The 27,195-nt window shown below is 49.9% G+C and overlaps 13 protein-coding genes across 13 annotated transcripts; 7 read left to right on the top strand and 6 right to left on the bottom strand.

Moving 5' to 3' along the window:
• Nucleotides 1-262: 262 nt before the first annotated feature.
• On the bottom strand, nt 263-3,218 carry N7489_000666 (mitofusin; the record flags this gene model as incomplete). The annotated part of the gene is made up of 4 exons (XM_056706421.1): nt 2,919-3,218; nt 2,797-2,845; nt 679-2,745; nt 263-626 (listed from the first exon to the last, which is right to left on the bottom strand). The coding sequence occupies exons 1-4, from the start codon at nt 3,109-3,111 to the stop codon at nt 263-265; spliced, it is 2,673 nt and encodes an 890-aa protein (XP_056570723.1). The 5' UTR covers nt 3,112-3,218.
• Nucleotides 3,219-3,548: 330 nt separating this feature from the next.
• Nucleotides 3,549-4,410, top strand: N7489_000665 (ESCRT-III subunit protein DID4; the record flags this gene model as incomplete). The annotated part of the gene is made up of 4 exons (XM_056706420.1): nt 3,549-3,772; nt 3,835-3,895; nt 3,962-4,222; nt 4,282-4,410. The coding sequence occupies 4 exons, from the start codon at nt 3,549-3,551 to the stop codon at nt 4,408-4,410; spliced, it is 675 nt and encodes a 224-aa protein (XP_056570722.1).
• A 337-nt stretch (nt 4,411-4,747) lies between these two features.
• On the bottom strand, nt 4,748-6,610 carry N7489_000664 (Protein kinase domain-containing protein; the record flags this gene model as incomplete). The annotated part of the gene is made up of 2 exons (XM_056706419.1): nt 4,748-6,087; nt 6,148-6,610. 2 exons carry the CDS (start codon nt 6,608-6,610, stop codon nt 4,748-4,750), a joined length of 1,803 nt encoding a protein of 600 aa, XP_056570721.1.
• Nucleotides 6,611-7,453: 843 nt separating this feature from the next.
• N7489_000663 (uncharacterized protein) lies at nt 7,454-8,221 on the top strand (the record flags this gene model as incomplete). The annotated part of the gene is made up of 1 exon (XM_056706418.1): nt 7,454-8,221. The coding sequence occupies one exon, from the start codon at nt 7,454-7,456 to the stop codon at nt 8,219-8,221; it is 768 nt and encodes a 255-aa protein (XP_056570720.1).
• A 667-nt stretch (nt 8,222-8,888) lies between these two features.
• N7489_000662 (triose-phosphate isomerase TPI1) lies at nt 8,889-10,038 on the top strand (the record flags this gene model as incomplete). The annotated part of the gene is made up of 6 exons (XM_056706417.1): nt 8,889-8,926; nt 9,023-9,302; nt 9,366-9,440; nt 9,553-9,665; nt 9,732-9,946; nt 10,010-10,038. The coding sequence occupies 6 exons, from the start codon at nt 8,889-8,891 to the stop codon at nt 10,036-10,038; spliced, it is 750 nt and encodes a 249-aa protein (XP_056570719.1).
• A 250-nt stretch (nt 10,039-10,288) lies between these two features.
• Nucleotides 10,289-11,943, bottom strand: N7489_000661 (mitochondrial distribution and morphology protein 10; the record flags this gene model as incomplete). The annotated part of the gene is made up of 3 exons (XM_056706416.1): nt 10,289-11,520; nt 11,576-11,650; nt 11,724-11,943. 3 exons carry the CDS (start codon nt 11,941-11,943, stop codon nt 10,289-10,291), a joined length of 1,527 nt encoding a protein of 508 aa, XP_056570718.1.
• A 71-nt stretch (nt 11,944-12,014) lies between these two features.
• On the top strand, nt 12,015-12,951 carry N7489_000660 (ribosome assembly factor MRT4; the record flags this gene model as incomplete). Its single annotated transcript, XM_056706415.1, has 2 exons — nt 12,015-12,267; nt 12,405-12,951. Exons 1-2 carry the CDS (start codon nt 12,074-12,076, stop codon nt 12,949-12,951), a joined length of 741 nt encoding a protein of 246 aa, XP_056570717.1. The 5' UTR covers nt 12,015-12,073.
• Nucleotides 12,952-13,781: 830 nt separating this feature from the next.
• Nucleotides 13,782-15,187, bottom strand: N7489_000659 (U1 small nuclear ribonucleoprotein 70 kDa; the record flags this gene model as incomplete). Its single annotated transcript, XM_056706414.1, has 4 exons — nt 13,782-14,482; nt 14,582-14,675; nt 14,735-14,862; nt 14,926-15,187. 4 exons carry the CDS (start codon nt 15,185-15,187, stop codon nt 13,782-13,784), a joined length of 1,185 nt encoding a protein of 394 aa, XP_056570716.1.
• Nucleotides 15,188-15,435: 248 nt separating this feature from the next.
• On the top strand, nt 15,436-15,976 carry N7489_000658 (mitochondrial 54S ribosomal protein mL43; the record flags this gene model as incomplete). The annotated part of the gene is made up of 3 exons (XM_056706413.1): nt 15,436-15,474; nt 15,535-15,617; nt 15,685-15,976. 3 exons carry the CDS (start codon nt 15,436-15,438, stop codon nt 15,974-15,976), a joined length of 414 nt encoding a protein of 137 aa, XP_056570715.1.
• A 2,237-nt stretch (nt 15,977-18,213) lies between these two features.
• On the bottom strand, nt 18,214-19,367 carry N7489_000657 (putative RING finger domain protein; the record flags this gene model as incomplete). The annotated part of the gene is made up of 2 exons (XM_056706412.1): nt 18,214-19,143; nt 19,227-19,367. 2 exons carry the CDS (start codon nt 19,365-19,367, stop codon nt 18,214-18,216), a joined length of 1,071 nt encoding a protein of 356 aa, XP_056570714.1.
• Nucleotides 19,368-19,753: 386 nt separating this feature from the next.
• On the bottom strand, nt 19,754-21,421 carry N7489_000656 (pre-mRNA-processing factor 19 family protein; the record flags this gene model as incomplete). The annotated part of the gene is made up of 5 exons (XM_056706411.1): nt 19,754-20,220; nt 20,281-20,744; nt 20,804-21,239; nt 21,290-21,334; nt 21,409-21,421. The coding sequence occupies 5 exons, from the start codon at nt 21,419-21,421 to the stop codon at nt 19,754-19,756; spliced, it is 1,425 nt and encodes a 474-aa protein (XP_056570713.1).
• Nucleotides 21,422-21,886: 465 nt separating this feature from the next.
• Nucleotides 21,887-22,417, top strand: N7489_000655 (DUF4604 domain-containing protein; the record flags this gene model as incomplete). Its single annotated transcript, XM_056706410.1, has 2 exons — nt 21,887-21,914; nt 21,972-22,417. 2 exons carry the CDS (start codon nt 21,887-21,889, stop codon nt 22,415-22,417), a joined length of 474 nt encoding a protein of 157 aa, XP_056570712.1.
• Nucleotides 22,418-22,805: 388 nt separating this feature from the next.
• Nucleotides 22,806-26,424, top strand: N7489_000654 (GTPase RIA1; the record flags this gene model as incomplete). The annotated part of the gene is made up of 6 exons (XM_056706409.1): nt 22,806-22,868; nt 22,933-22,953; nt 23,029-23,969; nt 24,025-25,545; nt 25,605-25,921; nt 26,045-26,424. 6 exons carry the CDS (start codon nt 22,806-22,808, stop codon nt 26,422-26,424), a joined length of 3,243 nt encoding a protein of 1,080 aa, XP_056570711.1.
• Between the last annotated feature and the right edge of the window lie 771 nt (nt 26,425-27,195).

Raw genomic sequence — 27,195 nt, 5'->3', positions numbered from 1 at the left:
TTTAAGGGGGAATCTTGGGTAGGGATTAGACTCCCTCTGGTGCACACCATCACGTCGTGGAATACAATAAAAGTCAACGAGGCAGGAATCCTGAACTGAATGACCGTAAAACCGACGCGAAGCCACATCATAGGAAGAGTTAAGTAGAATATGGAGAACGGGTGAGTGAAAGATGGAAGCTGTACAAGTGAGGAGGTAGAAGAAAAAGAGTGAAAGAAACATCGTAGGAATCATGAGTGGTTGTACAAAGGTGCAGGTAGGCTTATGCTTGCATTGCCGCGGCCATTCCGCCAGGCAAGGGAGCATCAAGATCCAGATTCTCGATAGAGCGGCGGTTCTCGCTGCTGTCCCGGAACAGGTTAGAGAAATACTTGGTGGCAACATCGCTCTCTTGCTGGATTTTGGTGACCTCTTGCTTGCGTCTGCCAAGGTCCTCAATATCCTGAGAGATACAGGTTTGAAGATTGGCGGCAGGCATGCGCAGCATGCGGCGAACTTCAGTCGAAATCCGATTGGCATTTGAGTGGACATAGTCCATCTCAGCAAGAGTGGCGGCGATCTTCCGCGATAGTCGTGGGGAAGAGTGGTCGGGATGGAGCTGAGCACATAAGCTGTGGTCAGAACAGCTTGTAGGAAGTTAGTATATTGTTATTCTTTGTGAGAACAAATCGGCAAAACTCACCAGCAGCAAGGATACCAGGGAAGAACAGCCGGCGCATGTTGTTCGGGCCAATGACTTTGACAGCACTTAAGGCACTATCCACCCAACTGAATCCGCCCAATGCTCTACCTCCAAGTACAGTGACCGCAGTCATTGCAACGCCTGTGCCGGCCATCTTCTCTTGGCGCTCCCAGAGACTAGCAATATCGAAGAAATCCCACAGCTCAACCTCAGTGTCGATTTGTCGGCCAAATGTGTGGCGACGGCCACGGCGGAACATCGCATCCGCCCGGAAGTTGAGTGGAGTGAACTTGTCTTCACCAATGTGCAGAAGACCGATATTTTGGATGAAACCGACTCCTTGGACTGTCTTCTCCCGGGCGTAGTTCTCGCAGTCGTTGACAGACGAAGCAATCTGATCCAGCATCGCCAGCTTCAGTTCCTCGGCGTACTGGAACGCTGAAAAGAGACCAGGATATTCAACACCGAGGTCTGCATCGGAAACACGTGTGATTGTGTTAGTCAATGTCGAACGAGTATGATCATAGACGTCGTTGCATGACTCGTCGATAGCCTTGTGGACACCCTCTGCAAGCTCCCCCTTCTTCTTCTTGCCGTTCTCAAACGCAGGAACAAGCTCCGCTAATTCATCAGTCACTCGCTTAAGCTCTGATTGTGCAACATCACGGTTGACTGTAGCAAGGGAGCTAAGGTCAGCCAATAAATTCAGAAGATAAGTTCTGGCAGGCGCAAGCTTGGAGCGGGAGCGCTTTTCAAGGACAAAACGTCTCAAGGCTCCTTCAAGGTTCTCGAAGTCTTGGACTTTCTCCCGTTCTTTGCCTTTGCCCTTATCCTTGGAGTCCTTATCATCGTCATCATCATGAGGATCAGAGCCACCGCCGTCACCACCACCACCGGAGCCAGATTGCGAGACAGCAGGTGCAACAGGTATAGCATTGCTTGAAACGAAATGAACCAGTTCACCAGCCTCCTTGTATGTGCGAGGGCTGAGTTTGCCAATCTGATCCAAGATCATGCGTTCGCAGCGCTGCTTGTCGCGAATCTGATCAAATCCGTTGACTACCATGAAAATATACGCCTTCTCATGCGCAGCATTCAAGATGAACTCTTTTGCAGACAACGTGAAATGATTTGCGGCGGAGACCACAAACACAACCACGTCGATCTCTTCCTGCCGAGCAAAGACAGCCGTAGTTTTCAACGAGTCCGAGTTTAAGCCGGGTGCATCGATCAAAGCGATGTCAACAACGCCATTGTTCAGCAGTGATTCGTCAATAGACCGTACATCCTTTACGTATACCTTGCATTGCATGTACTTCGTGTTGTCTATGACGATGTCTTCGAGTTCGGTGAGAGAATAGACATCATATGTGCTCTCGTCATTGCGGTTGTATGGCGTATCTTTGTGAACGGCGTGGACTTCTTCAACGCTGCAGTTTTCGCGAGCATCGAGGACCTCGCAGAAGATGCTGGTGCAAGGCTGCTGGTCCTCTGGCAACACCTTTCGGCGCAGAAGAGCATTGCAGAATGTCGATTTGCCTGCATTCAAGTCACCAGTAATCAGGACCTTACTTGAGGTATCCTCAATTCTGTCTCGCAGCGAGAGGAGATGCTTCATGCTTTGGCTGATCTTTCCATCCAACAGGGCGGCAACCGATGCCTTCTCCAAGGAATGCACTAGCTCTGCCTGAGAAAGAGCGCCAAGCTTCAGATCCAATTTAAGAATAGAGAACTCTTGCGCAATCTGCGGGGTCATCAATCTAGGCTCTGTCACGACGCGGCGTTGCGCCGAGGCACTGGATTCTGCCAATTCGTCGACACTCGTCAAGGTGGCTGCGCGCTTCAGATCTGGGCGGGGCGGGGTGCCGGGTCGGCTGTCATTGCCTCCAAATTCGGATTGAGTTTGATGCAGTGGCGGTCTTTCCATGGGGGAAGAGGGCGTGCTCTGCACGGAGGGATAGTGGGCGGGCCATTGACGGTTCATGTCCTGGAGCTCCTTCAGTGTGTCGATAGTCCGAGAGATCGCACGAGCGAGCTTGGTGCGATTTGAGTTGCTGAAAATACTGTAAGCCTTGGAGTCCCGTTATTGGGTTGTTGCGGGGAGCGAGACATACTATAGTAGTTGAGAGACATGACTGGCAACCACTTGCTTCTCATGCTCAGCTGCATCCCAATATAAATTAGCTCAATATTCCCCCATAGATAACACACCATTGCTTGGCCTCCAGCCACCTACCTGTGGGATTCCATTCTCCGGGACGCGTTGGAGTATGCACCGGAGTCGGCCTATCCTCCATCAACCCTGCACGCCAAGCAGAGCTCGCATCCTCCTCCGTATCGGCAATACTACCTCCATAGCCAGAATCTTGGTTTAGCGAAGTCATCAAGGCCGTGGCGCTCTCCGAAGTCGAACCATTGCCCACAGTCATATAAGTCGGCGGGGGACGGAAAAAGGATTCTGCTCGGGAAATTCTTCCTCGCCTGAGAACCTGGACGAGCCAGCTCCGGAAGACGAGCCCTCACCAGGGTGATATTCCTGACTCATGACAAATAAAAAACCTCAACGTGGGGGTGACATCCATCCAAGAGAAGTCGTGTCTTTTGGGGTTGTTTGGATATGGGATGGTCGATTTCTTGGAAGGTTTAAGATGACGTCGGACCAAAAGGGGTTTAGCGTGCATGTGACCCAGTATTGTAGTAATGCATCTGTAATATTACCATACCGCGATTGATGTCACTGTTTCTACCCAGGCTCCTACATCGTACTTGGATTTACTTCCCGCCTCGAACTGACTGTCCTTATCTTCCGCAATCATGAATGTAAGGCCAATATTAAATGCTTGAACATGGGTAATTTACTCACAAGATGTCTCAGATCGTCGAGTGGGCTTTCGGAAAGCGCATGACCCCCGCGGAGCGTCTGCGTAAACACCAGCGTGCCTTGGACCGAACACAACGGGAGCTTGACCGAGAGCGAGTGAAACTAGAAAATCAGGAGAAAAAGCTGGTACAAGATATCAAGAAGAGTGCCAAAAATGGGCAAGTTGGAGCCTGCAAGATCCAGGCCAAGGACCTGGTTCGGACACGGAGGTCGGTTTCTCTCGATTGTTCACTGATCGCGGCAGCATTGGCTGATTGGATGGCGAAAACAGATACATTCAGAAGTTCTATCAAATGCGCACCCAATTACAGGCTATTTCCCTACGCATTCAGGTATGCACAAGCAGTCCTCCGCTACTCTTCCGATTCCGCGATGCGCTGACTATTGCTGCTTCCAAGACCGTCCGGAGCAATGAGCAGATGATGCAGTCGATGAAAGGAGCCACAATGCTTCTGGGTAGTATGAACAGACAGATGAATCTGCCAGCACTACAACGGATCGCGATGGAATTTGAACGAGAAAACGACGTCATGGACCAACGGCAAGAGATGATGGACGATGCGATCGACGAGGCCACGGGAATGGAAGGAGAAGAAGAGGAAGGAGAAGATATTTTGAAGGAGGTTTTGGACGAGATTGGTGTCGATCTGAACCAGGCGGTTTGTTTCCCCCAAACATCGGAGAGTGGATCCTGCAGGCTAACATATTCCGTCTACAGCTTGGTGATACACCCGAGCACATACAGAAAGCACCGGTGAATGAGACTCGTGTTGCGCAGGCCATTGGAGGGGGAGGCAATACGAGCGACGATGACCTCCAAGCGAGACTAGACAGCCTTCGGCGATGATTACGACTTTCTCTCTTATATGCCATTGATGACAGAGGTGATTATGCGACCTGCCGTATTGAGCCCTACTTGAGTTTACCTGCCTTGCTATTTTAACATCCCTTGCAAGATATTCCTGCGACTTACATACCAATACATTTCCTTCCAACTCGCATTTTCCCCGACATATTAAGGACGTCTAGCCGTGGAGTAGATAGTTCTACATTATACCACATTATACCTACGTATGTTCGGTGACAAGAAAATATTCATATATCAGATCATTGATTACTATCAATTCAAGTCCCAAGCTTGGAACTGTTTGAAACAACATTCTCGACGTAGATGAAGGGAAGCGTTAAGGTGATGCCTCTTGAGGAGGAAGTCGCTCATATTCTGAATCACCAGGTTGATCTGAATATGTAGAATAATAAGAAGACCCAGTAGAATACTCAGAGTAATCAGCATTATACCCCGGGGTGTTAAGGACGGGGATTGACATATCATGGTCCAGTGATATACTTGGCCATGGGAAACCCCTTCGACCATCTGCACGGCTCTTATTATGAAATTTCTTGACGAAAGGTCTTTTCAAAGGGCGACCAGATTCGAGTTCTTCAGCGGACCAGCGAGAAAACCAAGGAAATGACGATAATTCTTCCACTGACGGCCGCTCAGACTTCTCTCTAGACAATGTGGCTTGTAACACATCCCTGCAGTCTTGTGAGAGTGATTCGCTGATTGGTACATCCTCATTGATCATTCTCTTGCGTCTGCGTTTGACTACTGGATAGAACGGATCATTGTAAGGACCATAATACCTACCGTGCCAGTTCAAACTTTTCGGCACTGGTTCAGGCTCATCCCAGGGCCAGAAGCCATGCAGGAAACCATAAACGATCGTTGAATATTTCCACAAACAAATGTCCCGCTGGTCAATAGGTAAGTAGATTTCTTCGATAGTGACATCATCATGGCATGGGTCCCTCCAAGTGTCGTGCTTCTCCAGTTCGATGGCTCGCTCAGGCATCATCTGGTACTCATGGTAGGGAATAAAGTGGTCTATCTCACTCATGAACCCCGATTTATGCAGCGAGAAGTGGATCATTCCAAGATCAATGAGTTGAACGTTCAGGTTTTGGTCCATGAGATAATTTGTCACTGACATATCAGCATGGCAGACGCTCATGTCAGCTAACTCGATCATAGCTTGTATAAGCTGGGAAGCAACTTTACAACCTTCTGTTTCCCCCAGTTGAGGTTCTTTGGTGGTTGTGGACATGAGATAGCTGCCATCAAAAGCTGGAAACGGGGGATATCTCTTTCGGATGCGCGGGGGTATGGTCCCGCTTGACTTTATCCTGTTAAAATGATCCTCATTAATAATTGAAATGGCTTCATAGCTAGGATCGACACAGGGAGTCATGAGAATTGCTGTTAGCATACCGTGAGTATAGACTGAGTCGAGCCGCGGGAACCTTTTGCTATCGTCGAGATAGATCAGAAGAAGGGCTTCTTCTGGCATATATCGTGTCTCTCCGCTAGCCTCACAGAAGGGCACCATCTGAGAATGCACGCCAGATACGCTGTCCATCCACTGTGTTGTGTGGACTTGAGATTTGATTGCGTATTGTTCAAGATCCTCCAGGGAAGCACCAGCAGCGCCTCTCTCGCGAGCGATGAAAGTGGCGCCAAATGCTGTAATTAGTTAGCAATCTATACAAAAGACATCAGATCAAAGGGAGGGGATGGTCTTACTTCCTGCGCCTATGAATCCATATACCTGCACTCGATTTTTAAGGTCTGGACAAAGGCATACGGCCTTGGCAGTGGTCCTACCCTCAGCACTCAGACAGATGAAATCTTGATATGAAGTGCTGTTGCGTCTTTGAAACACTTCGCTGTCGCATCTGTGACCTGAATCGTCCCCGCAATTACACCTCGAGAATTCCTCGTTATTCCGTTTGCCGAACGCTAGCCCTAGGCGTTCTCGCAGAACCTGGCTCACTTGGCGATATCTTTGTGACAATCTGCTTGAGGGGTCTAAGAGATCTTGGGCATTGTAAGCAAAGACGTGACTGTAGTCATTGTATTGGAACTGGCGGACCTGCGACTCTGGACGGTGCAAGGTATGGTTCCCCTTGATTGCGCCCAAGTCTCTCCCTAGGAAGTAATCAAAAGCGTAAGGATCTTGCGGATCAACACTCATCTGCTCAGCCATGTTGTTTAGATTAGTTAAATAGAGGAAAAGTGGTATGGGCAGGGGGAAGTTCAAGGAGCGAGGAAGGTCATTTATATACGAACTTCAGAGGGAATACCGTGTATTGTTCTTCGAATAGAGTGAAGTTTTCTTTATGAAGGGAATCCCTTGAAACAATTCCTTGTGATGCCAAAGAGTTATTTCCCTTTTTAGAACAATGAACAAAGCCAAGTCACCGCGAATCCGAATTCCGTTAGAACCAGATCTTACATTTATCAGATGATGCTCGTATAAAAATAAACTCGGAGTATCCTCACCCGGGCGATTCTAGTCATGCGGCTAAACAACCTTGGAGGTTCATGCCCAGGTGGTCGCCTCGGGGCCTGGTTTTCAGCCTCAATGCACCCGGGCGAGAAACGACAATCGAGACGAAACCCAAGGATACGAGAAAATGAGATACATAAATAACTGTCGGAATCTAAGTCAAAGAGCCAGATTCTAATAACTTCTCCAAAGGAAGAAACAAAGAAATCCTTCCAGAACAATGTCTGCCCTTAACACCGACAAGACTTCGACCCAAATCTCAAACACCCCAAGCATGACCGCATTGTCTGCGATGGATCATTTGCAATATGTCCAGAAAGACTCTGGCGCTGAATCAATGAGTCCTGTTTACGAGGGCTTCACCTTTTTCAAGGCTATGCCCAAACAAAGTGCAACCTGGACCTGTGTGAAACGGACAGGCATGAATCTGAGTCAAGACGAATACTTCAAAATGATTCAAAAAAGGGCAAATAAAAGTCCGCAGTGCAGCAATACCAGAGCCTATCCTCCGATACCAGGCGAGCCCATATAAATCAACTGATGGACGAACAAAGGCACAACAATCCACTTGTTGAGTGGAGCTGCATCTATGAACGGATATCCAAGGCCCGACATGCTCGTCGTGGGGACTATGAAACGGTTTCCATGGATGTCATCGTCATGAAAAGACCCATGAAGACACAAGCATATTCTAGGGCCTCTATGGGTGGTTTAGTGGCCAATGGGGAACATTTTCGGTGGGATACAAAGCATTCACCCGTGTGGTCTTACTACGGAGGTCATTCTCCGACGTCGGATCGAAATGGGAATATCCTGCAGCCCATGCTTCAAAAGCTGCCTTCCCAAGTATCTCTAGTAATGAACCCCTTTGCACCATTAAATCTAGCTCGAAGACCTGCCCATGAGTATCTGAATGGCCGGGTTGAAGCCACAAGCCCAGATGTTGAGACGAGTCACCCAACGGGATCGGGAACCCAACTGCATGAACCTGCCCTGTCAACTGCAACCATCAACGATAGTCCAGCAAGTCCAGCCTTCGGTGCTACAAATAGCAGCGATATGAGCCTTGGACGCACTTCAGATTGTTCATCGGAGAGTAAGAGCGACCCAGATGATGCGTCTACGCTTTCTGACCAATCCGACGAATCATCTGCAACCGACAACCCAGAAAGCATAGAGACAGGGACTGAGATCGAGCGTCAGGAGCCACAACCAAATCAGGCCTCTCTCCGACAAGAGAATGCCAGTCCGTATCGCCGCAAGTCGAGTTATGGGGCTAATTGTCGCCATAAGTCCCCGAAGCCGTAGCCGTGACACGAAGAATGCCCTCCGCGAACAATCTGAGACGCCTCCAGTCAAGGTTCTTGGCTCAAGGCAAGCTGAAAGAGCTCGACCAGGCTCATTGCCGGGCAAAAGATATCGAATGCAGCTCATGAACGACCATGACATTCGAAGCCGAATGCTTGATCACCGTGAAGCAAGTCTTGGACATCGGGAGAAATGGCTGAAGAGAACATTTTCCGAGGCGCGTCAGCTTGAGTGTCGTCAACCAGCCAGGGACCCGCCATCAGTGTGTCGCTGTACCTGTCGTTGTGCGCTCAAGGAGAAGAGAGAAGCTGCGTAAATTGACGCATTCTAGTACTTCGGATATTTTTTGATTTGACTCCTGGAAAAACTGTTATTTTGAAACATCAGATCTATACAAACGTGATCTGATCAGTGTGTACACCATTTCATGATGTTCGGTCGATTGAGGAACTACAACGCAGATCCCCCGGTGAGCCCCGAGAACGATGTCATAATAGACACCTAATAATCCAGGCAACAGCTCAACGTGCCCCTCCATTTAACGTTACATAACCAATTTACTTTCCAAGGTTCCCTCCGGCCTCAAGTCTCTTCTTCATCTTCCATAGCTATCTACATTCCTCAGATCTCTTCTTTCTCCCTTCAATCCTCCACATAATCTTTCAATATGCCTCGCCAATTCTTCGTCGGTGGTAACTTCAAGATGTACGTTATCGCGAGCTTCGCTACCCCGCGGTCCCAAGCCCCTCAATCCTTATGCCTACTCGTTTCATGAAAGACCGCGCAATTGACCCTCAAAAGGAACGGTGTTGCTCAGAGCATCACTGACATCGTGAACAACCTCAATGCCGCCAAGCTCGACGACACCACCGAGGTCGTCATCTCTCCCCCCGCCATCTACCTCGCTCTGACCCGCGAGCTTGCCAACCCCAAGATCGGTGTTGCTGCCCAAAACGTCTACGACAAGCCCAACGGTGCTTTCACTGGCGAGATCAGTGTTGAGCAGCTCCGCGATAACAAGATTAACTGGGCTGTCATCGGCCACTCCGAGCGCCGAGTGATCCTGAAGGAGTCTGACGAGGTATGTATACCCGCAGTCCCCCAATCCCAACCATTGAAGCATAAACTAATCACCGACGAATAGTTCATTGCTCGCAAGACCAAGGCCGCCATCGAGGGCGGTGTCTCTGTCATCTTCTGCATCGGAGAGACCCTCGAGGTACGTCATTACTACCCGGTTTTCCCTTTTTCGTCCCGATAGTGGGTCATCGGGTCAAGACCGGCTATATGTTTTCTGAATACATCCCGCTCACACCCGAATTTTTATGTAGGAGCGTGAGGCCAACAAGACCATCGAGGTTGTCACCCGCCAGCTTAACGCTGTCGCCAAGGAGCTGAGCGCAGAGCAGTGGGACAAGGTCGTCATTGCCTACGAGCCCGTCTGGTATGAACTTACCCCATTTGCTTCGATATAAATATGTCTCTCCACATATCTGACGTCTATTTATAGGGCTATTGGCACCGGAAAGGTCGCCACCACTGAGCAGGCTCAGGAGGTCCACGCCGCTATCCGCAAGTGGCTCGGCGAGGCCATCTCCGCCCAGGCTCAGGAGAACGTTCGCGTCATCTACGGTGGCTCCGTCAGCGAGAAGAACTGCCGTGAGCTCGCTACTCAGCCCGATGTTGACGGTTTCTTGGTTGGCGGTGCCAGCTTGAAGCCTGCCTGTAAGTCCTTAGCATATGCCCATCTACTGACACTATTCACCGAATTGGTACTAACATCTGCAGTCGTCGACATCATCAACGCCCGCATCTAAAGGGGTTCCGAAACAAACCAATACCCCCATAGTACCCCTATTATCAGAGTGAATAGCTCTGTGATGTAGGCGTCAGAAGACAAAATCTTGGAATGTCAAGTATATTATCATGAGTCTATGTACAATTCTGAAGTATATTTCGATAACACGTAATCGTTGCTACCCCAGCGGAGCAATTAATTCCCTGGCCAACCAGACCGTCCAATAATATGCGCCTAGACAAAACAAGTGGTCCTGAACAGCACATAATCTAGGAAGAGTACAACACCGAGACCCCAACTCCACGCCAATACGACATTCCGGGACCGCCCCCACTCTGGGCCGAACCGCTGCCCGAAGCCGAAGATACAGAAGGCGACAATGAGAACGATCCCGGACCCAGCCCGACGCCCGCGCTCACCAGAAGCTCCTTAACCCGGCCTTCCCAGAGAAGCCGCACATTCCAAGACTGATCAATGCGCAGCTTAATGACAGAATCACTCGTCTCGGCCTTGGTGTGTGCGTTGGAGCTCACCGGGCCCTCGGGGCGAGCCGGGTCCTCTAGGAGCGGGGAAGCCGGCGAGCCAGGCAGGGAAACGCCGAAGTCATGCATGCGCATTTTGCGGCGGGCCCATTCGAGATCGTCATCACTGGAGGAGTCCGATTTCTTAGTTCGACGCCATAGCTCGCAGCCAGCGACCATTTCGCTTTCCCAGCTGTAGACGTTAAAGCCGAAGCGTGAACTGAAGGCGAGATTAGGCGAGGCTCGGAGAGAGTAGGTTGTAGACAAAGAGCCCACGATTGGGGCCAATGTTAGTGTTAGAGTGTAGGGGAAGGTTGAGATGGGTGTTCTGGTGCTGGAAGGTGATGATGATGGCGGGATCTCTGTGGCTGCCGGTAACGTGGTGAACCGTAGGCCGGTTGACATGCCGATCAGCGATGAGATAGGCGAATAGTATGCCTCTGCGCCTGCGGAAAGGAGGGATAATGGCGGCGGGACGTCGCGAGTGTATCGGGGATCTGGGCCGAAGTTCCAGAGTCCGCGCCAACCGAACAGGGCGTTGTCTGTGCTGAAGAGATACTCATTACTGTACTTGCCCGTGTCATGGGATAGCTGGGTGAGCATTGAAGCCTGTGGCGCGGATTTGGATTGCGGCGGTCCCTGAGTTGAGCAGACAGCTAGCGACAGCTGCATATTGGAAGAGATTCTGCGCAAAAAGAGCGCATATAGAGTGGAGGGAGGTGGAAGGTGGAGAGAAGCATGGAGAAGAGTAGCTTTCCGCTTTGCCTCACTTTCTTTAATACTTTCTTCATCTTTGGGGATTGGCGGTTCTGGACGACTTCCATTTGTGAGCCCGGGAATGCTCACGCCGTCTAATAGCGAGTCCCATCCCCAGGTCTCGATCGGGGCCGCGGGGGGCCTGCACTTGTCGATATCCCGGGGATATCTTTCGAAGCGGGATTGATGCACTTCCACTCGGTAGGTTGTCGAATGGCACAGTACTAAATAGATATGACACAGATCCATCGAGCAATCCAACGGTGCCGAGTGTGTAACTGGTCGCAAAATGGGGAGTGGACAGTGACGAAAGGTGAACGCGCAATCGTTCGGGGGTCGAGAAGTCCAGGATCGCTGTACCAAAAGTGTTAGACCAGAAAGATCCCTTTTCTATAGAGAGACTTTCCGAGATAAATCAATTACATACATTGAGCGGTGGTGTTGAGTGACGAGTACGAGTTGTCGCGATTCCAGTGGGTCGCCTCGGCGAAGGATAGCTGTATGTAGTCCATAAAGTCCAGCATTGTCCGGACTCGGCCTCTGCAGGCGACAGTATAACCGGCACAGTATAATTCAAAGAAAGAACACTTGAAGCAAGAGCAATTGTAGTGAACTTGACACTGAGAGATCACAGCTGATTGCCCCATTCAGGTTAGCGTTGGATAAGCTCGGCGGTAGGTTAATCCGGTTATCAGCGAAGAAAAAATGTCTGTGGGGGAAACATCTAACCTTCTGCCCGAATTCATTGAACCACCAATTCTAAAATCATAATTCAACATGCCTCGTTCAAAGCGTGCGCGCGTCGTCCATGAGTCGAAGACTGCCAAGAAAGACCACAAGGAGCAGACCCGCCGTCTATTCGCCAACATTCGGGAATGTATCGAGGAATATGATCACCTTTTTGTCTTTGCGGTCGATAACATGCGGAACACCTATTTGAAGGATGTGCGCACTGAATTCGCCGACAGCCGGTAAGCATCTTTATTCCAATTGGAATTTGCCTGAGGTTATGAATCAGACAAGGCGGGTTTGAAGACCGCCGGTGGATCTGATATCAAATATTGATACGCCAATAATCAAGATCGATTGTCTAACAATGTTGCTCCAGAGTTTTCTTCGGCAAGACCAAGGTCATGGGCAAGGCCCTTGGAACTGATGTCGAAAGCGAAGCCGCTCCCAACCTGCGCAAACTCACTCCTTTCCTCGCCGGCGCCGTCGGATTGCTCTTCACATCCCGCACTCCGGAATCAGTCATCGAATATTTCGAGACCTTCCGTCCCCAGGACTTCGCCCGCGCTGGAACGGAAGCCACCCGCTCTTTCACCATCCCCAACGGCCTAGTCACCGCGCGGGCCGGTGAGATCCCTGCTGAGCAGGATGAGCCTGTCAGCCACACCATTGAGCCCGCGCTCCGCAAGCTCGGTGTCCCCACCCGTCTGGTGAAGGGCAAGGTCATGCTCGAGTTGACTGAGGGTCAGGAGGGTTACCCCGTATGCAAAGAGGGAGAGACTCTGGACTCACGACAGACTACGTTGATGAAGATGTTCGGTATCACCTCGTCTGAGTTCAAGGTCGATCTCAAGGCCTACTGGACGCGGAGTAGTGAGGAGGTCAAGATCCTCGACAGTGAGGGTGGAATGGATGTTGATGCATAGATGGGATCTTTATATTTTTCCGTTTTTTCTTTCTTCTCTTTCCCATTCGGCTTTCGTGTGGCCGAAAAAAAAGAACTCTGCTGGGCATCTTATGGAGTTTGGTGAGGGCGCTCTCTTTGCAAATATATTGAAGACTTGTGTGTTTTATCTCTCTTTCTCTCGTTCCTATATGGGGGCTCCCCTCCTGCTGGATTATGAGCCTATGACAAGATTCGGATACCAGGTCGAAAAAGTCTACAAATCTACCTCGTTCTTGGACATCGATCAACCGTAGTGCAGAATCGCTAGCTGTATTGCCTAGACTTTCATCTACCTAGCGAGATACCTGCCTTAAGTTATTTCACATGGTCCTTACCTGGTCTTACCTGATGGTTCACCAGATTCCATTTCGCGTGGAGGACCGACTAAAATACAAATACTTACCCCTGCAGAGAAAACGAAATCTCATAAGGCCAAGGGGGAAAAGGGGAAAAACAAGAAAAAGCATTGGAACACAAATGATGAAAGAAAACACCGGGAGAAAGAGAAATAGATAGAACGGGGAATACAAGCACAATTCATGAGTCTCCGTCTGCCAGGGCTTAGGCGGCCCGAGCAGGGGATGTAGGAAATAACCACTTTGACATCAAGTTTTGACGTTGATATCAAGGCGTGAAGTGGAAAACATTGACGGTTGTGATCGTTACAACGGACTGAATTGCACATAGGCCAATTCATGATTTACCCCCTTACCCTTGAGAAAGAGTGATGAAAACTGGGTAGATCAGTCATACCCACCAGCAAACCCAGACTTTATCGGAGAGAGGTAAGATCCGGGGATAAGTGAAGGCTTAGTACCTTCTCCTCGAGCGGGGATCGTCGTATCCAGGTTCATCCTCACGGTTTCGCTTGCGTCCGTACTCCTCCCGGCCGCCATCACGACCACCATCACGGCCGCCGCCGCCATATCTGTCACCACCACGTTCACGGTCCCGGTCCCGGAATCGGTCTCCGTTTCGGTCTCCCATGCGGTCACGATCACGATCTCTGTAACGGTCATCGCGGTCATAGTCGCGGCGGTCACGGTCAGCATAGCTATCTCGAGGGCGCACAGGCTCCATATTGCTGCCAGTTGCACCACGGTCGTATCTGCCACCACCGCGGTCACCGCCGAAACCACCACCTCTGAAACCTCCGCTGCGTCCACCGCCAGGCCCGGACGGCGCGTTAGGGGGAGCCTGTCCACCGAAGCCGCGGTTGCCCTGGTATCCGATACCACCGCGAGGACCACCAAAGCGATCACCGCCACCGCGGAAACCTCCACCACGATAACCTCCACCTCTGCCACCGAAGCCTCCGCGGAATCCACCGCCCGGTCCAGATGGTGCGTTGAAACCAAGCCCACCGCGCGGTTGGACCTTGGTGTATCCGCGCCCTCCGAGACCGCCACCCAAGCGACGGGGCTTCCACCCCTTGGTGGTGCGGCCACGCTCGACATCTACCACGACTGGTCGTCCTCTGATACTCAAGTTCTCTGTCTCTTTGTAGGCCGCTGATATTGGGGAAAGAACTGGTGTTAGCAACATATCTTACCACAGGACGGATAAAATGAGTGGGTCTAGCACCAAGTAAATTGGCATGGTAGTGATACCTTTCATATCTTTCTCGCGCTCAAACACGACGAATCCATAACCTCGGTGGGGTTTCTTCTTCTTGTCTGATACTGTATCTTTGACAATGGAAATCTGTCACCAACAATGTTAGCGCTTGTTATTTTCACAAAACATAAGAAAACATGACATACTCTTTCAATGGGACCGAATCGGCCAAACTCCCGTTCCAGGTCGGTTTCTTTGGTGTCATAACTGAGGCGTGAAACAAAGATAGTCTTGAATGGGTCACCTCGAACTTGAGGATCTTTGTCTGGATTGTCTTTAAGACATAGCCATATTAGTGTCTTGAAGCACAAAAACGATGTGAACAGATAAAGCATACAGTTTTGCAGTCCTTCTGTTATCTGCTTCTCTAACTTCTCCTTCTTCTCAGCTTTCTCACGCAATTTGCGCTGCATCACGCTTTCAGTTGCATTGTAAGGAACTTCTTCGGCGAAAGCTTTAGCATCGGTCAGGAACTGGGCAACTCCGGAGAGAGTGCTCTTTTGGCAGTCATCTGGTGCGCGATCGCTTGGAGGCAGATATCGAAGGGGTGGACGGGGTTGAAATAGTGCCAAAAGTGGCGGGGGCAGCTTGTCCGTCATACTGAGTTGTAAACCCAATGCAGACAAAGTCGGGAGGGTGAAGTAAGACGATGTGTGGAAGTTGAGTGAACCCTCAGGAGTGAGAGCTTCGCGTCGCAGTCCTGGTCTTAGCGTCGAATGATGGAAGTCGCTGCAAACGCCATTGGTGCACGGGACTTACCGCCCGTACCAATCACGTGTACCAGAAAATGCCCCGGAGAGCCATCGCAACTTATGAACTACGACGATAACTATTGACGACTAGAAAAATGCCGCTGCGCGGAATTAGAACATCTACGGCAGCCAGGGTATGTGAAGTCCAGATCTTGCATATTCAATTGCCAAACTGACCCAGGTTATCTGCTTAGAACGGCGCCGGTGCCTTCATCCTACAATGCAAACGCCTTGACTTCCATTACTGCAACTGGGCAGGCAGCTCAAAGGGCATGGTGTAGGTGTATCCTAAATGGTGCAAATTGCCTTTACAGAAACATCCGTACTGACATCGAACGTCATAGTGCTTTCTTGGAGAAAACCCTCCCCACCTTCGCCCGCGAAAACCCTCAGATTGAGATCCGTGTCTCTCCCCGACCCCAGAAACACCCTCTGATTAAGGGCCTCTACATCAACGGCCGTGAGAAGCCTGTATGTGTACGGAATATGGAGCCCCACGAAATCCTGAAGAAGGCAAACCTCCTCAAGGAAGCCAGTGGAGAGAAGTTGAAGCGGGTCAAGAAGCCGGTTACCAGTTTGAACGAGAGTGTGCGTGGTATCTGGTCACCATACCACGGTGATCTTCGGGGCGTCTAGACGAAGGTGTTTTATTATTTATGGTTCTTGTTCTCTCTGCAGTGGTGACTATCAGGTATCCCCACTGCAACTTACTGTACTATTGATTTGGGTTCTGTTTTATTTCTTTCATTCTTGTCTATTGCTACCTGGAAGCCAATGGTGTTTTGAAACCCACATTTTATGCATACCATACTCGAGCCTACATGAATTTGAAGACAACAAGTCTGCAATGATCAACTTGTACGGATCCTCCGATATTCCAACTCAGTACCTTCGAGCGACAGCACTTCAGCAACCGATTGACGGGCTCGCCCAGCAATATCTATATTACCATGAACTTCGTCGCAACGCCGCAATTACGCGTAACCCAACTACGGGGAGAAAACATCGAGCCAAAGAACATTGTAATGGGCCTTTCTTTCCGTCTGTCGATGTCAATATCGAGTTGCGTGTAGCTAGAGATATATATTGAGATTATCTGTAGCTATCTATAACTAGCACTTAAGAACGACTTGTAGATAAAACACGAAATCTAAAGTCAGATGGACGGCTCTGTAAACGTAAATGAGAGCTCATATCCATTCAGGCACTCAAATCCTCAAAAACGCCTGTTGCCATACATCCATGGACTTGATCATCGCATTGAATCGTTCAGAATGATCGTGCAATGCTGGCGGCAGGGCTCTAGTATTCCCGTCAGGAACCAATTCTTTCAATGGAAGGCAATGAAGAATAAACCAACATTCGCTGTGACTTAGTTCGACTCCTCAACTTACGCCTTATCGAACCACGCAGCGGCAGCATCCTTTCCCTCAAGGGAGCGCTTCCCCGAGTAGGCCTTGTCGAATCATGCAGCGGCGGCAGTGCCCTCCTTGGGCGAGCTAACAGGGACTGCAGCCACGAAAGATGCAGAGAGCGCAACGATCAAAGCAGATGAGAATCTCATTGTGACAATTAAGAGAGAGAAAGGCTAGACTCTGTTTGATGTGTACGTAAATTGGATACAACGAAGAAGCAGACTGTGAGTGAAAGAGTATAAGAGATGGATAGCACCCGCCTCTTTATAAGAATCCGGAAGCAGACCCATCTCTCAAGTATCAGGAGCAAATGCACTCACTGGGATGACCTATCAATGCCTAATTACGCAGGCAGAAGTACATGTTCCACCAATGGTTTCTTCATTGAGAAACACGAGGGCAGCAGCAAGCTGATTTCACCATGTTTTTGCTTATCTTGAAGCCAACCTGCAGTAGCTGTCGTCGATTGCATGGATGACAATCCTATTACGGGAATCAGGGTTCGTAAACATCAATTCCGACAGATAAGCATATCCCCTGGAAGTGCCAAGGAAAAACAAATTGCGCAATTGTGAGACACGACTATATGTCCTTCGGTTATATGAATGGTGGCAGATGGATCCCACTGACAAGGGGAATCATGCATGCCTCATGTGGAAAGATACTTACCACATTTGTACCGGAGTGTCTGGCCAAATCCAGAATGACGAACTCCTGCGAGACTTTCAATAAGTACGTTGGGGACTTTTCGCTTATTTCAGACCTTGGGAATCGTAGTAGAGAATCGGTCGAAGCTATCAGCTCTTTCCTTTGCCCTGTTCCAGTTACTTTCCAACCCCACAAGTCCACATATAGAGGGCCAAGGCATATAATTCTCGAACGAAAGGAGGAAATGGTGACCATATAGTCTTATATGAGGATATCGCAATCCCAAGAAGACCTCCCACCAGAAGAACATGGAGAGCAGCAGAATTTGCCTCTCATCGGGATCAAAAATCCCCACATGCATCGAAATTGCTGCCAGACTCGAATGCTAATGGCCATTTCTATTGTATTGTTTGGAGGGGCTTGCTTGCTGTTTGCTGCATCGGTCACTATTCTTGCACCCAGTGACAGCAAATGTGCTATACAGCTCTTGCCTGATCGAGTGATCCAGACCTTTTGAGATAGTTGCTACTCGCAACTATGTTAGCCCCGATGCTGATTAAGGAGCTACGAAATCCTTTGAGGTTATACCGCCATGAATAAGTCAAGAGAACCATGAATCGTTATTTGATATAAATCATCATTGAAGAAACGCCGCCATTTCAATGCATCTTGGGTATCGACAGAATGAGGAAAGGAATATAGCCATAACACCAGAATGCAAATGAGGGCCCGCAAAGCCAACGCCCGGAGTAAATCACAGATAAAGGAGGTACATGGCTGTTGGGCTGCTCACAGGTTTATTACAACCTGCTACCTGGCACTTTGAGAATGGTTTTGTCTTTGAAGCCGCTTTTTTAGACTTTGAAATAGATCGATTCGCAGCGCATTCGCCACAATAGACCTGACGAAACCATTAGTCTTCGCAATGGACTTCATCAGCTCGGGATGGACAATACTCACATGGCCACATGGTTTTGCAATATGGATCTGTTGTTTCAGCCCTTCTCCTGCTCCTAACTCGTCTTGACAGTTCGGGCAGAGAGGCACGTCATCTTCTGCTAAAAGTCGAGTGAATCCTTCCGGTGCCGGGCTTAGTCCTTTATACGACGATCGACGAACCGGTTGCACCGGCTGAATAGGCAGATCTAGACCATAAACGCCTTCGGAGTGAATGTATGCAGAGTGGATCAACTCCAAATCACTGACGCCCTGACGACGAAACGAGGACCATGGCACACCTTGAGGTAGTCCCCGGCGGCGTGTGTGAGGAAAGTGCATTGGAATACCGTGGTTGTCCAAGTATCTGGGTTCCATTGGCCTCGGCCTGACGGAAGAAGACCCAACGATCTGAACATCCGCACTGTTCGGTGAAGCATCTGTTGAATCCGGCTCCGCTTCCAAATCAATTACAGCAGGGCCATCAGTTGCGGTAGACGTGTCGTTCATCAAATCCCGTGGAAATCGTAACGGACGGTTCGGATGTGGGGTATGTAGAGGACCGGGGAATGATGTCACATTTCGTTGAGGAGGGGAATCCGGGCCTTCTGTCAGGTCGATCACGACATTATCTCCAGGCGAAAGCATCACCGGGCGTCGATAGTCGAAACCATCTCTTTGTCTTCTGGGTGGCAAACGGGTAGATTCAGATCGAGCATGGTCGGAGCGGCGGGGGTGAAAGTGTTGCTCCCAAGCGGCATCACCGCTTTCGTTGTTTTCCGTGGGCATATCACGACGTGTTTGCTGAGAGAAATAGGGAACTTGTTAGCTCGGTTCTTGGTGATCTGATCAGGGCCCCGCCCGATTCACGGCGGATGAAGGCTTACCTTGTTCCTGGCGCCCATAAACAGGACGCCAGAGTTTTCATTCATATCAGGGCTTATGCCTGGAGTCAAGGAATGGTGTTTCGAGAGAAAAGGGGAAATTGAAGGCCACCAGGGACGTGAAATGGCAAGACTGGAATCCATCTTTGTTTCTAGGCCGAGTCGAAAGGCGGTCGACTTCTGCCAATTTTATAAGGCGGTATCAGCTCATTAGTAAGGTTTGCCTGAGCAGGTGCAATATTCCAAAATTGACAGGACGAAGTGGCTCTGGCAGCAGATATTTAACTCATTTTGGGTAGAGATTTGTTGCTATCCCCTATAAGTATTTCACACAAGTTTCATAGCTATATTTGAGCAAATCAAAGATGTAAATTCACGATCAGGCCTTTCATTCATGACTAACTTTCCTTGTGAATATCCATGGATCCATTGTCTGTGAATATTATCGTATCAAGAGCTGCAGTTCAAAACAAACACCATTGAGAATTCAGAAGATAGCATGCTCTAATATTACAGTATTTTCCTGGCGATCATGACTGTGCCGCGAGCACTGTGACCACACCTGCCTCATTCAATGCAACAATACTCTGAGCGGATGATCCCCAAGCAACAGAGGTAGCAGGGACTGCACTCCGCAGAGGCTCCGACCACCCCTTGGAGGCCTTAGAGTATTGCTGGACAGTCAAGCCGCCGGGCCCACCAGTCAAGAGGAATTGACCAGTGTAATCCCAGAAGATTGACTCAACCTGGCTTCCAGTGTCGAGTACCTTGGTTTCATTGGAGCTGCGGAGATCCCAGATCGATACAGTGGTGGACTGCGCAGCCACCGCCGCCAGGTAAGTACCGTTCTCAGAGAAGAACAGGCATTTGACAGGGCCAGACATGGAATAGTCCGCAGCAGCGGCACCTGTCTTGACATCGAAGATCTTAACTTGTCCGTCTGCGCCACCGGCCGCGATCAAATGACCATCTGGGTGGAAGCTGACAGACAATAGAGCTGAATTAAAGTGGTTAGCATCGCACTTGGCTATATGTGTCCCATAGGGTGACTCCTTACCCGCATCGCAGAAAATCTGGGAAACCACAGTGTTTGTGGCAAGATCATAAAGCACGTAACTCTTGTCGACACCAATAGAAGCAGCAATATCACCAGTAGCGTGAACTGCGACAGCAGTCACCTCACCAGCATGAGAGGCGAAGCTTGCAACTTCGGCACCATTCTCAAAGACCTTGACGGAGCCAGTAGAGGAACCAGCAACGACCTTGTCTCCTGCCCATGTCGCACCGGTGACTGGGCCATCTGTCTTGAGGGTCTGCACGACACTCTTCTGGGACAGCGAATAGACACCAACCACGCCGTCGACACCGCCAATAAGAGCCAAGTCGCCAGTAGAGTTGATAGACAAAGTACGGCCGCCGGGGTAGAGAGGTTCGGAGGCCTCAGTTGGTTTAAATGTGGAGATAGCCTCGCTTGAGGCCCAGCCCTCGGGGACTGCGCGCTTACGCCGAGTCTTTTGCAGCCTGTCCAATAGTTAGCCGTCCATTCAAAAATGCAATGTAGAAGCACCGATTCCACGTACGCGGCCTGTGTATTCTCAATCCGTTCCAACACTGCCTGGGGCAAGCCCGTGGAGTCCACCTGCATAGCTTCGCCTCCAGCGCGAGTGGCACCAACGGAAACATTCGAAAGTGCCTCGCGGGCCTCATCCCTCTCCTTCGTCAGACGTGCGATCACCCGCACCGCGGCATCGTGCTGATAGAGTGCCGAACTTAGCTCGCGCCTTGTCTGCGCCAGGGTTTGCTGCAAAGTGAAGGCTTCCAAAGCCAAAGCATCCCACTCTTCTTGGAAAACTCCGAGAAGAGACGGGATGGATGTGAGGGTAGGGGGTCGGGGTCGGACAACGCGTTGCGACTTGAGCTCGATCAGATCGTCGGTGGTAAGCTCCTCGCCGTTAACGGGATCTTTGCCATGCTCGGCAATGTATGCCTCAACGAGGCGCTTTTCAAATACGCTGCCTATTTCATTATGAGATTGATGTCGTGCGCGCAAGGTGATTTCGACTTACCGCTCTTGGTAGAGACGACTGGCACTTGAGGTGCTTCTCCGGAGACTGCGAGTAGAATTTAGTTAAAATTTTTGGTTCAAATAAGTGCACAACATTGCAATTAATAGTAGGTTACTCACTAGCACAAAGCATAGTTAATTGAGATTGGTCGATGAGGGTTGATGGAGAGGACTTGACGCGGAGCGGCTGGACTTTTCGATGTGTCCTATTGCGGTTTAGCGTGTTGAGCTGCGGGCGGTGTAATGGAACGGAAAATTGCGACCAGCGGTGACGTAAGTCGGGCAAAAATGTCCGGCAGTAAAAATCTATGGCGATTTCCCCTACAATATGTGAGGTTGAAGAAGGCGGAGAGCAAAGCGGTGGGTACTATAAGCCAACCAGATTCAGAGAATGGATGGTCACAGTAGCCAACCGTATAGGCCAGCCCAGCTATCGACTTTCACAATTCTCCAATTCTTGCTTTCGCATATAGGGAAACCTATCTCTCTGTTTTGATTGAACAAAATGCATTTCCCTCAATGATCTACACAATAGGCAAAAGAAGTACAAGTACAAAGCTTCACTTGAAAGCTAGCAAGCAAATACAGCATTCCCACCATGCCTAAGAACCCAAAGTTTGAATATGGTATGCTTGCTTTACACCTTTCTAACATGTCTCATGTCATTCTGACCTGTTATACAGATGCAAAGCAGCCTGCATTTCTCCAAAAGCTCCGGGGCCAGTATGGAGACAACACTGGTCGCTTGGAGCGGCCTGCCTTACGACCGACCAGACTCAAGGTCAATAATGAGGACGACGATGACGAACCTACCTACCTCGACGAAGAAAGTAACGAGGTGATTTCTAAGGAGGAATACAAAGCATTAGTCGGTGAAAGCGGCCCGAAAGGAGAGGACGAGGCCAGCAATTCAGAAAAGGACAACTCCACTGGCGATCAAGCCAACTCCCAAACAGAACTTTCCACCAGCAAACAGAACAATCTCACTGAGGTTGGAGGTCAGAGGAAACGAAAACAGGCCAAAGTGGTGGGTGAAGACAAGGCCGAAACCGAAGAAGTCCAGCCCAAGGTAACTTCGAAGAAATCTAAGAAGCCCAAGAAGATCAAGCTCTCCTTTGACGAGGAATGAGAGTCTAATAGGCCTGAGAATTAGAGTATTCGTGCCAGGTTCCAGGCTGTGCAGTGACTCAGTGCAAAGCGTTAAGGACTCATGATGAGTCAATAGAACAGGCATTACACAACGGGAATTGTATACCGTAGAAATAGATACTGTCAAAGCCAATGGTCATCTATCGAAGGATATATAGGTACTAGGTACTAATATCGGTAATCAGTCTATAAGATATAAATTCATCTTCAAAAATAATTATCAAAGTGCTTTTGAAGGTCTGGGCCAAGGGCGCATCTTTATCAGCAACTTTTTTTTTTTGCAACTTTTTTTTCCCTCTCGCGGGATCCAGTCGCCTTACATTCTTTTTTTTACAAACAACCTGCTCTTGGTCTCAGTATCAGCCAAGATGCCTGTGGTTAATGTCGACCAGCTGGTCCGCCTACAGCGGAAGCCCGAGGACATAAGAAATGTGCGTGTGCCCCTCCATCCCACTCCGATGTCTGATGTCAGGGCTTTATACTAATCTCAACTAGATCTGCATTTTGGCCCACGTTGTAAGTCAAAGAAATTTGCACTGAATTTTGTTCATGAGTTTATAATACTCATCGCCTTTTCTTTTGAACTTTTAGGATCATGGCAAGACATCTTTAACGGATAGTCTTATTGCCACAAATGGCATCATTTCACCCAAGCTGGCCGGTAAGATCCGCTACCTGGACTCTCGTCCAGATGAGCAGCTTCGGGGTATCACGATGGAGTCTTCGGCTATCTCACTTTTCTTCTCCATGCTGCGCCGTCCAAGCCCGGACGCAGATCCAGTATCTAAGGAGTATCTGATCAACCTAATCGATTCGCCTGGCCATATCGATTTCAGCAGTGAGGTCTCCACCGCATCCCGTCTTTGCGACGGTGCAGTTGTGCTTGTCGACGCAGTCGAAGGTGTCTGTAGTCAGACCGTGACAGTCCTGCGACAGACTTGGGTTGAGCAGTTGAAGCCGATCTTAGTTATTAACAAGATGGACCGCTTGGTAACAGAGCTGAAGATGAGCCCCGCCGAGGCTTTCTCGCATCTTAGTCGTCTACTGGAACAAGTCAATGCTGTCATCGGTAGTTTCTACCAGGGTGAACGCATGGAAGAAGATTTGCAGTGGCGTGAGCGTATGGAGGACCGTGTCAACGCTGCCGCTGCTCGGGACCAAGATAACAAAAAGTCGTCAGCGGACGATGAATCTACACAAAGCATTACCGAGGGAACTGAATTTGAGGAGCGCGACGATGAGGATATTTATTTTGCACCTGAGAAAAATAACGTCATCTTCTGCAGTGCCGTCGATGGCTGGGCTTTCACAATCCGACAATTTGCCGCTATTTACGAGAAGAAACTCGGAATCAAACGAACAGTCCTAGAGAAAGTGCTCTGGGGTGATTATTATCTAGACCCCAAAACTAAACGCGTCTTGGGTGTGAAGCATCTGAAGGGACGTGCTTTGAAGCCCATGTTCGTTCAATTGGTCTTGGATAGCATTTGGGCAGCTTATCAAGCCACCACGGGTGGTGACAAGGGCAAAGGGTAAGTCGACAATGGACCAAACTATTGTGTCAACACTAATATTGACCTTTATTAGTGACCCAGTGTTGCTGGAGAAGATCACCAAGTCACTCAACATTAGCATCCCGGTATATGTCTTGCGTGGACGTGACCCTAGGAACATTATGAATGCACTATTCTCTCAATGGCTACCGCTATCTACTGCCCTGCTGGTTTCAGTCATTGAATATCTCCCCAGTCCGCCCGCTGCGCAAGCCGCTCGACTACCGGAAATGATCAAAACATCCCCTGGCGCTGATTTCATTGCTGATGATATCAAGACTGCTATGGTGAATTTCAAGACAGGGCCTGAGGAGCCCGTGGTGGCATACGTCAGCAAGATGGTCGCCATCCCGGAGAGTGAGCTTCTATCTACCAAGAAGCGTAGCGAAGGTACCATGACTGCGGACGAAGCCATGGAAATTGCGCGCCGTAAGCGGGAGGAGATTGCAAAGATGCAGGCGGAAGCCCGCAGTAATGGACAGGCAGATGATCTTGAGCGCATGACATCAATTTTCGAGACCACCTCATTGATCACTGAAACGACCGAGGAGCCAGAAGAGCAAGTGGAGAAGGAGGACCCTGATCATCTTATTGGTTTTGCCCGTCTCTATTCCGGAACCCTTTCGGTTGGAGATGAGATCTATGTCCTCCCGCCCAAGTTCTCCCCAGCCAACCCACACGCCAGCCCGGAGCCAAAGAAAGTCACAGTCACAGATCTATACCTGATGATGGGCAGAGCTCTCGAGCCCCTCAGGTCCGTACCGGCCGGTGTGGTGTTTGGAATTGGAGGTCTTGCAGGCCACGTGTTGAAGACAGGAACTCTCTGCAGCCGACTGGATGGAAGTATCAACTTGGCTGGTGTTTCGCTGAGCATGCCGCCCATCGTCCGAGTCGCACTGGAACCAGTCAACCCAGCTGACCTGAGCAAAATGGTCACTGGCTTGCGCTTGCTTGAACAGAGTGATCCTTGTGCGCAGTATGAAGTGCTCCCTAGTGGTGAACACGTTATCCTCACAGCGGGTGAACTGCACCTGGAGCGTTGTGTAACGGATCTCAAGGAGCGTTTCGCTCGATGCGAAATCCAGACCGGCGAGGCGATCGTGCCCTATCGTGAAACTATTGTTCACGGCCCCGAGATGGCTGCACCCAAGAACCCTGACCTTGGACGTGGAGCTGTTTTGACAGTTTCTGCTTCAAAGCAGATGACGCTTCGTCTGCGCGTGGTTCCGATGCCAGCGGTCGTGACGGAGTTCCTGGCCAAGCAAGTTGGAACTATCAAGCAACTCCAATTGGAGAAGCGCTCAGAGGCCGAAGCCAAGACGGAGACCGAGAACGCAGCGGAAGCTGCCCTTGATGGTACTGCCGAGGCGCCTGAAGGCAACATTCTATCCAAGCAGGAGTTCCGTGATGGACTAGATAAGCTGTTCAATGACGAGGTCAAGGAAGATCAGGAGCTATGGAAGAACGTCGTCAACCGAATCACCGCTTTCGGACCCCGGAGAGTAGGCCCCAATATTCTGGTTGATGCAACTGCCGTCAACACCTGCGAGAAATTGTGAGTATAGCGCCAAAAAGCACCGTACATATCGTTCGGATCTAACATCTCCTTTCTAGCTTGGCCGATGACGCCAAACAGCACCAGATTGACGGTGACAACCACAAAGCACTACTCGTGCGTGATTTCAACGACAAGATCGCGTACGCCTTCCAACTCGCAACAGGACAAGGCCCCTTGTGCCAGGAGCCTATGCAAGGCGTGGCTGTGTTCTTGGAAGACCTATCTGTGCAGTCTAGCGCGGATGACGAGCTCGATATGGGCCGATTGACAGGCGAGTCAATCAGATTGGTCCGTGAAGGTATCTCGGCCGGTTTCCTGGACTGGAGTCCTCGTATCATGCTCGCAATGTATAGTTGCGAGATCCAAGCGACCAGTAAGTATCTCATTCCTTTCCCTTCCATTTCCGTTCGTATTACCGAAGATACTCCCTCGCCATTATATGCACCGCTCGGAAAATGACAAACCCACAATTAACACACTATCTTCACCTCAAAAGCCGAAGTCTTAGGCCGCGTCTACGCAGTAATCACCCGCCGCCGAGGCCGCATTCTCTCCGAAATAATGAAAGAAGGCACTCCATTCTTCACGATCCTGGCGCTTCTCCCTGTAGCCGAGTCGTTCGGGTTCGCTGAAGAGATCCGCAAGCGGACGTCTGGCGCCGCGCAACCGCAACTGATCTTCGCAGGCTTCGAGGCTCTCGACGAGGATCCGTTCTGGGTGCCTGCTACCGAGGAAGAACTTGAGGATCTGGGTGAGCTTGCGGATAAGCAAAATGTTGCTAAGCGGTATATGGATGCTGTGCGCACCCGCAAGGGCCTGGTTGTCCAGGGACGTAAGTTGATTGATGCGGAGAAGCAGAAGACTTTGAAGAAATAAGGTCGGTGTACTATTTACTCTGATAGAGTCCAAAATGGGAGATTTATTTGCATTTCATTTGGGGTTTCTTGTAGAGTGAATTGGATAGAATATATGGATTGGTTGGGGATGTTACTCCGACTACCTCTGTCAAGTCACACTAGCAGGACAAGACAGATTTATAATTGGAGGTTCACAGAAGATGAGAGTCCTCTGCGTGTTCTTCAAAAGAAAAACTTCAATCTTCCTCTCTTGACAAACACAGTCCGACATGGCATAGGTCTCGACCGTGTATACTAAGGAGGGTTACCCAGTAGGGTCTACGAGTAGCGGCATTGACGCCTCTCTACTTGGAAAGAGGAGTGTGGGAAAAAAAGCGACCACAGCATGGCAGACTGCAGTCGAGAATCGAGGGAAAAGGAAGAGCGGAAATGACATGGATTTTTCAATCCTGTCTCCGTTGGGTATCTTTATTCTGAAATCGTTATCAAATGTCAATAATACACATGTCCATGATAACAGTGGCGTAATTGGATCGAGTCAAACGTGGGGCGCTGCCCAGCTTCATGAAACATGGAACTCGTCATGCTCAAGCGGGATGCGGCTGCTTGAGACTATGGAACAAGTGCGGGGACTTGGAAGGCATTCCTCGCAGTGAGGATTTGGGGGTGCAGTTTTGTTGACACCCATCTACCCCGGGCGTTGAAAGACAATGCTCCCAGGGGATGAGCAGATCTGCCACAGACATATGGGTGGACGGGGGCAGAGTCGGCTGGACTGATGCTTTTTGAA

This window comes from Penicillium chrysogenum (assembly GCF_028827035.1).
Source record: "Penicillium chrysogenum strain IBT 35668 chromosome Unknown utg000001l_segment0_segment0, whole genome shotgun sequence".
NCBI classification, from domain to species: domain Eukaryota; kingdom Fungi; phylum Ascomycota; class Eurotiomycetes; order Eurotiales; family Aspergillaceae; genus Penicillium; species Penicillium chrysogenum.
This window is presented reverse-complemented; position numbering and strand designations above follow the sequence as displayed.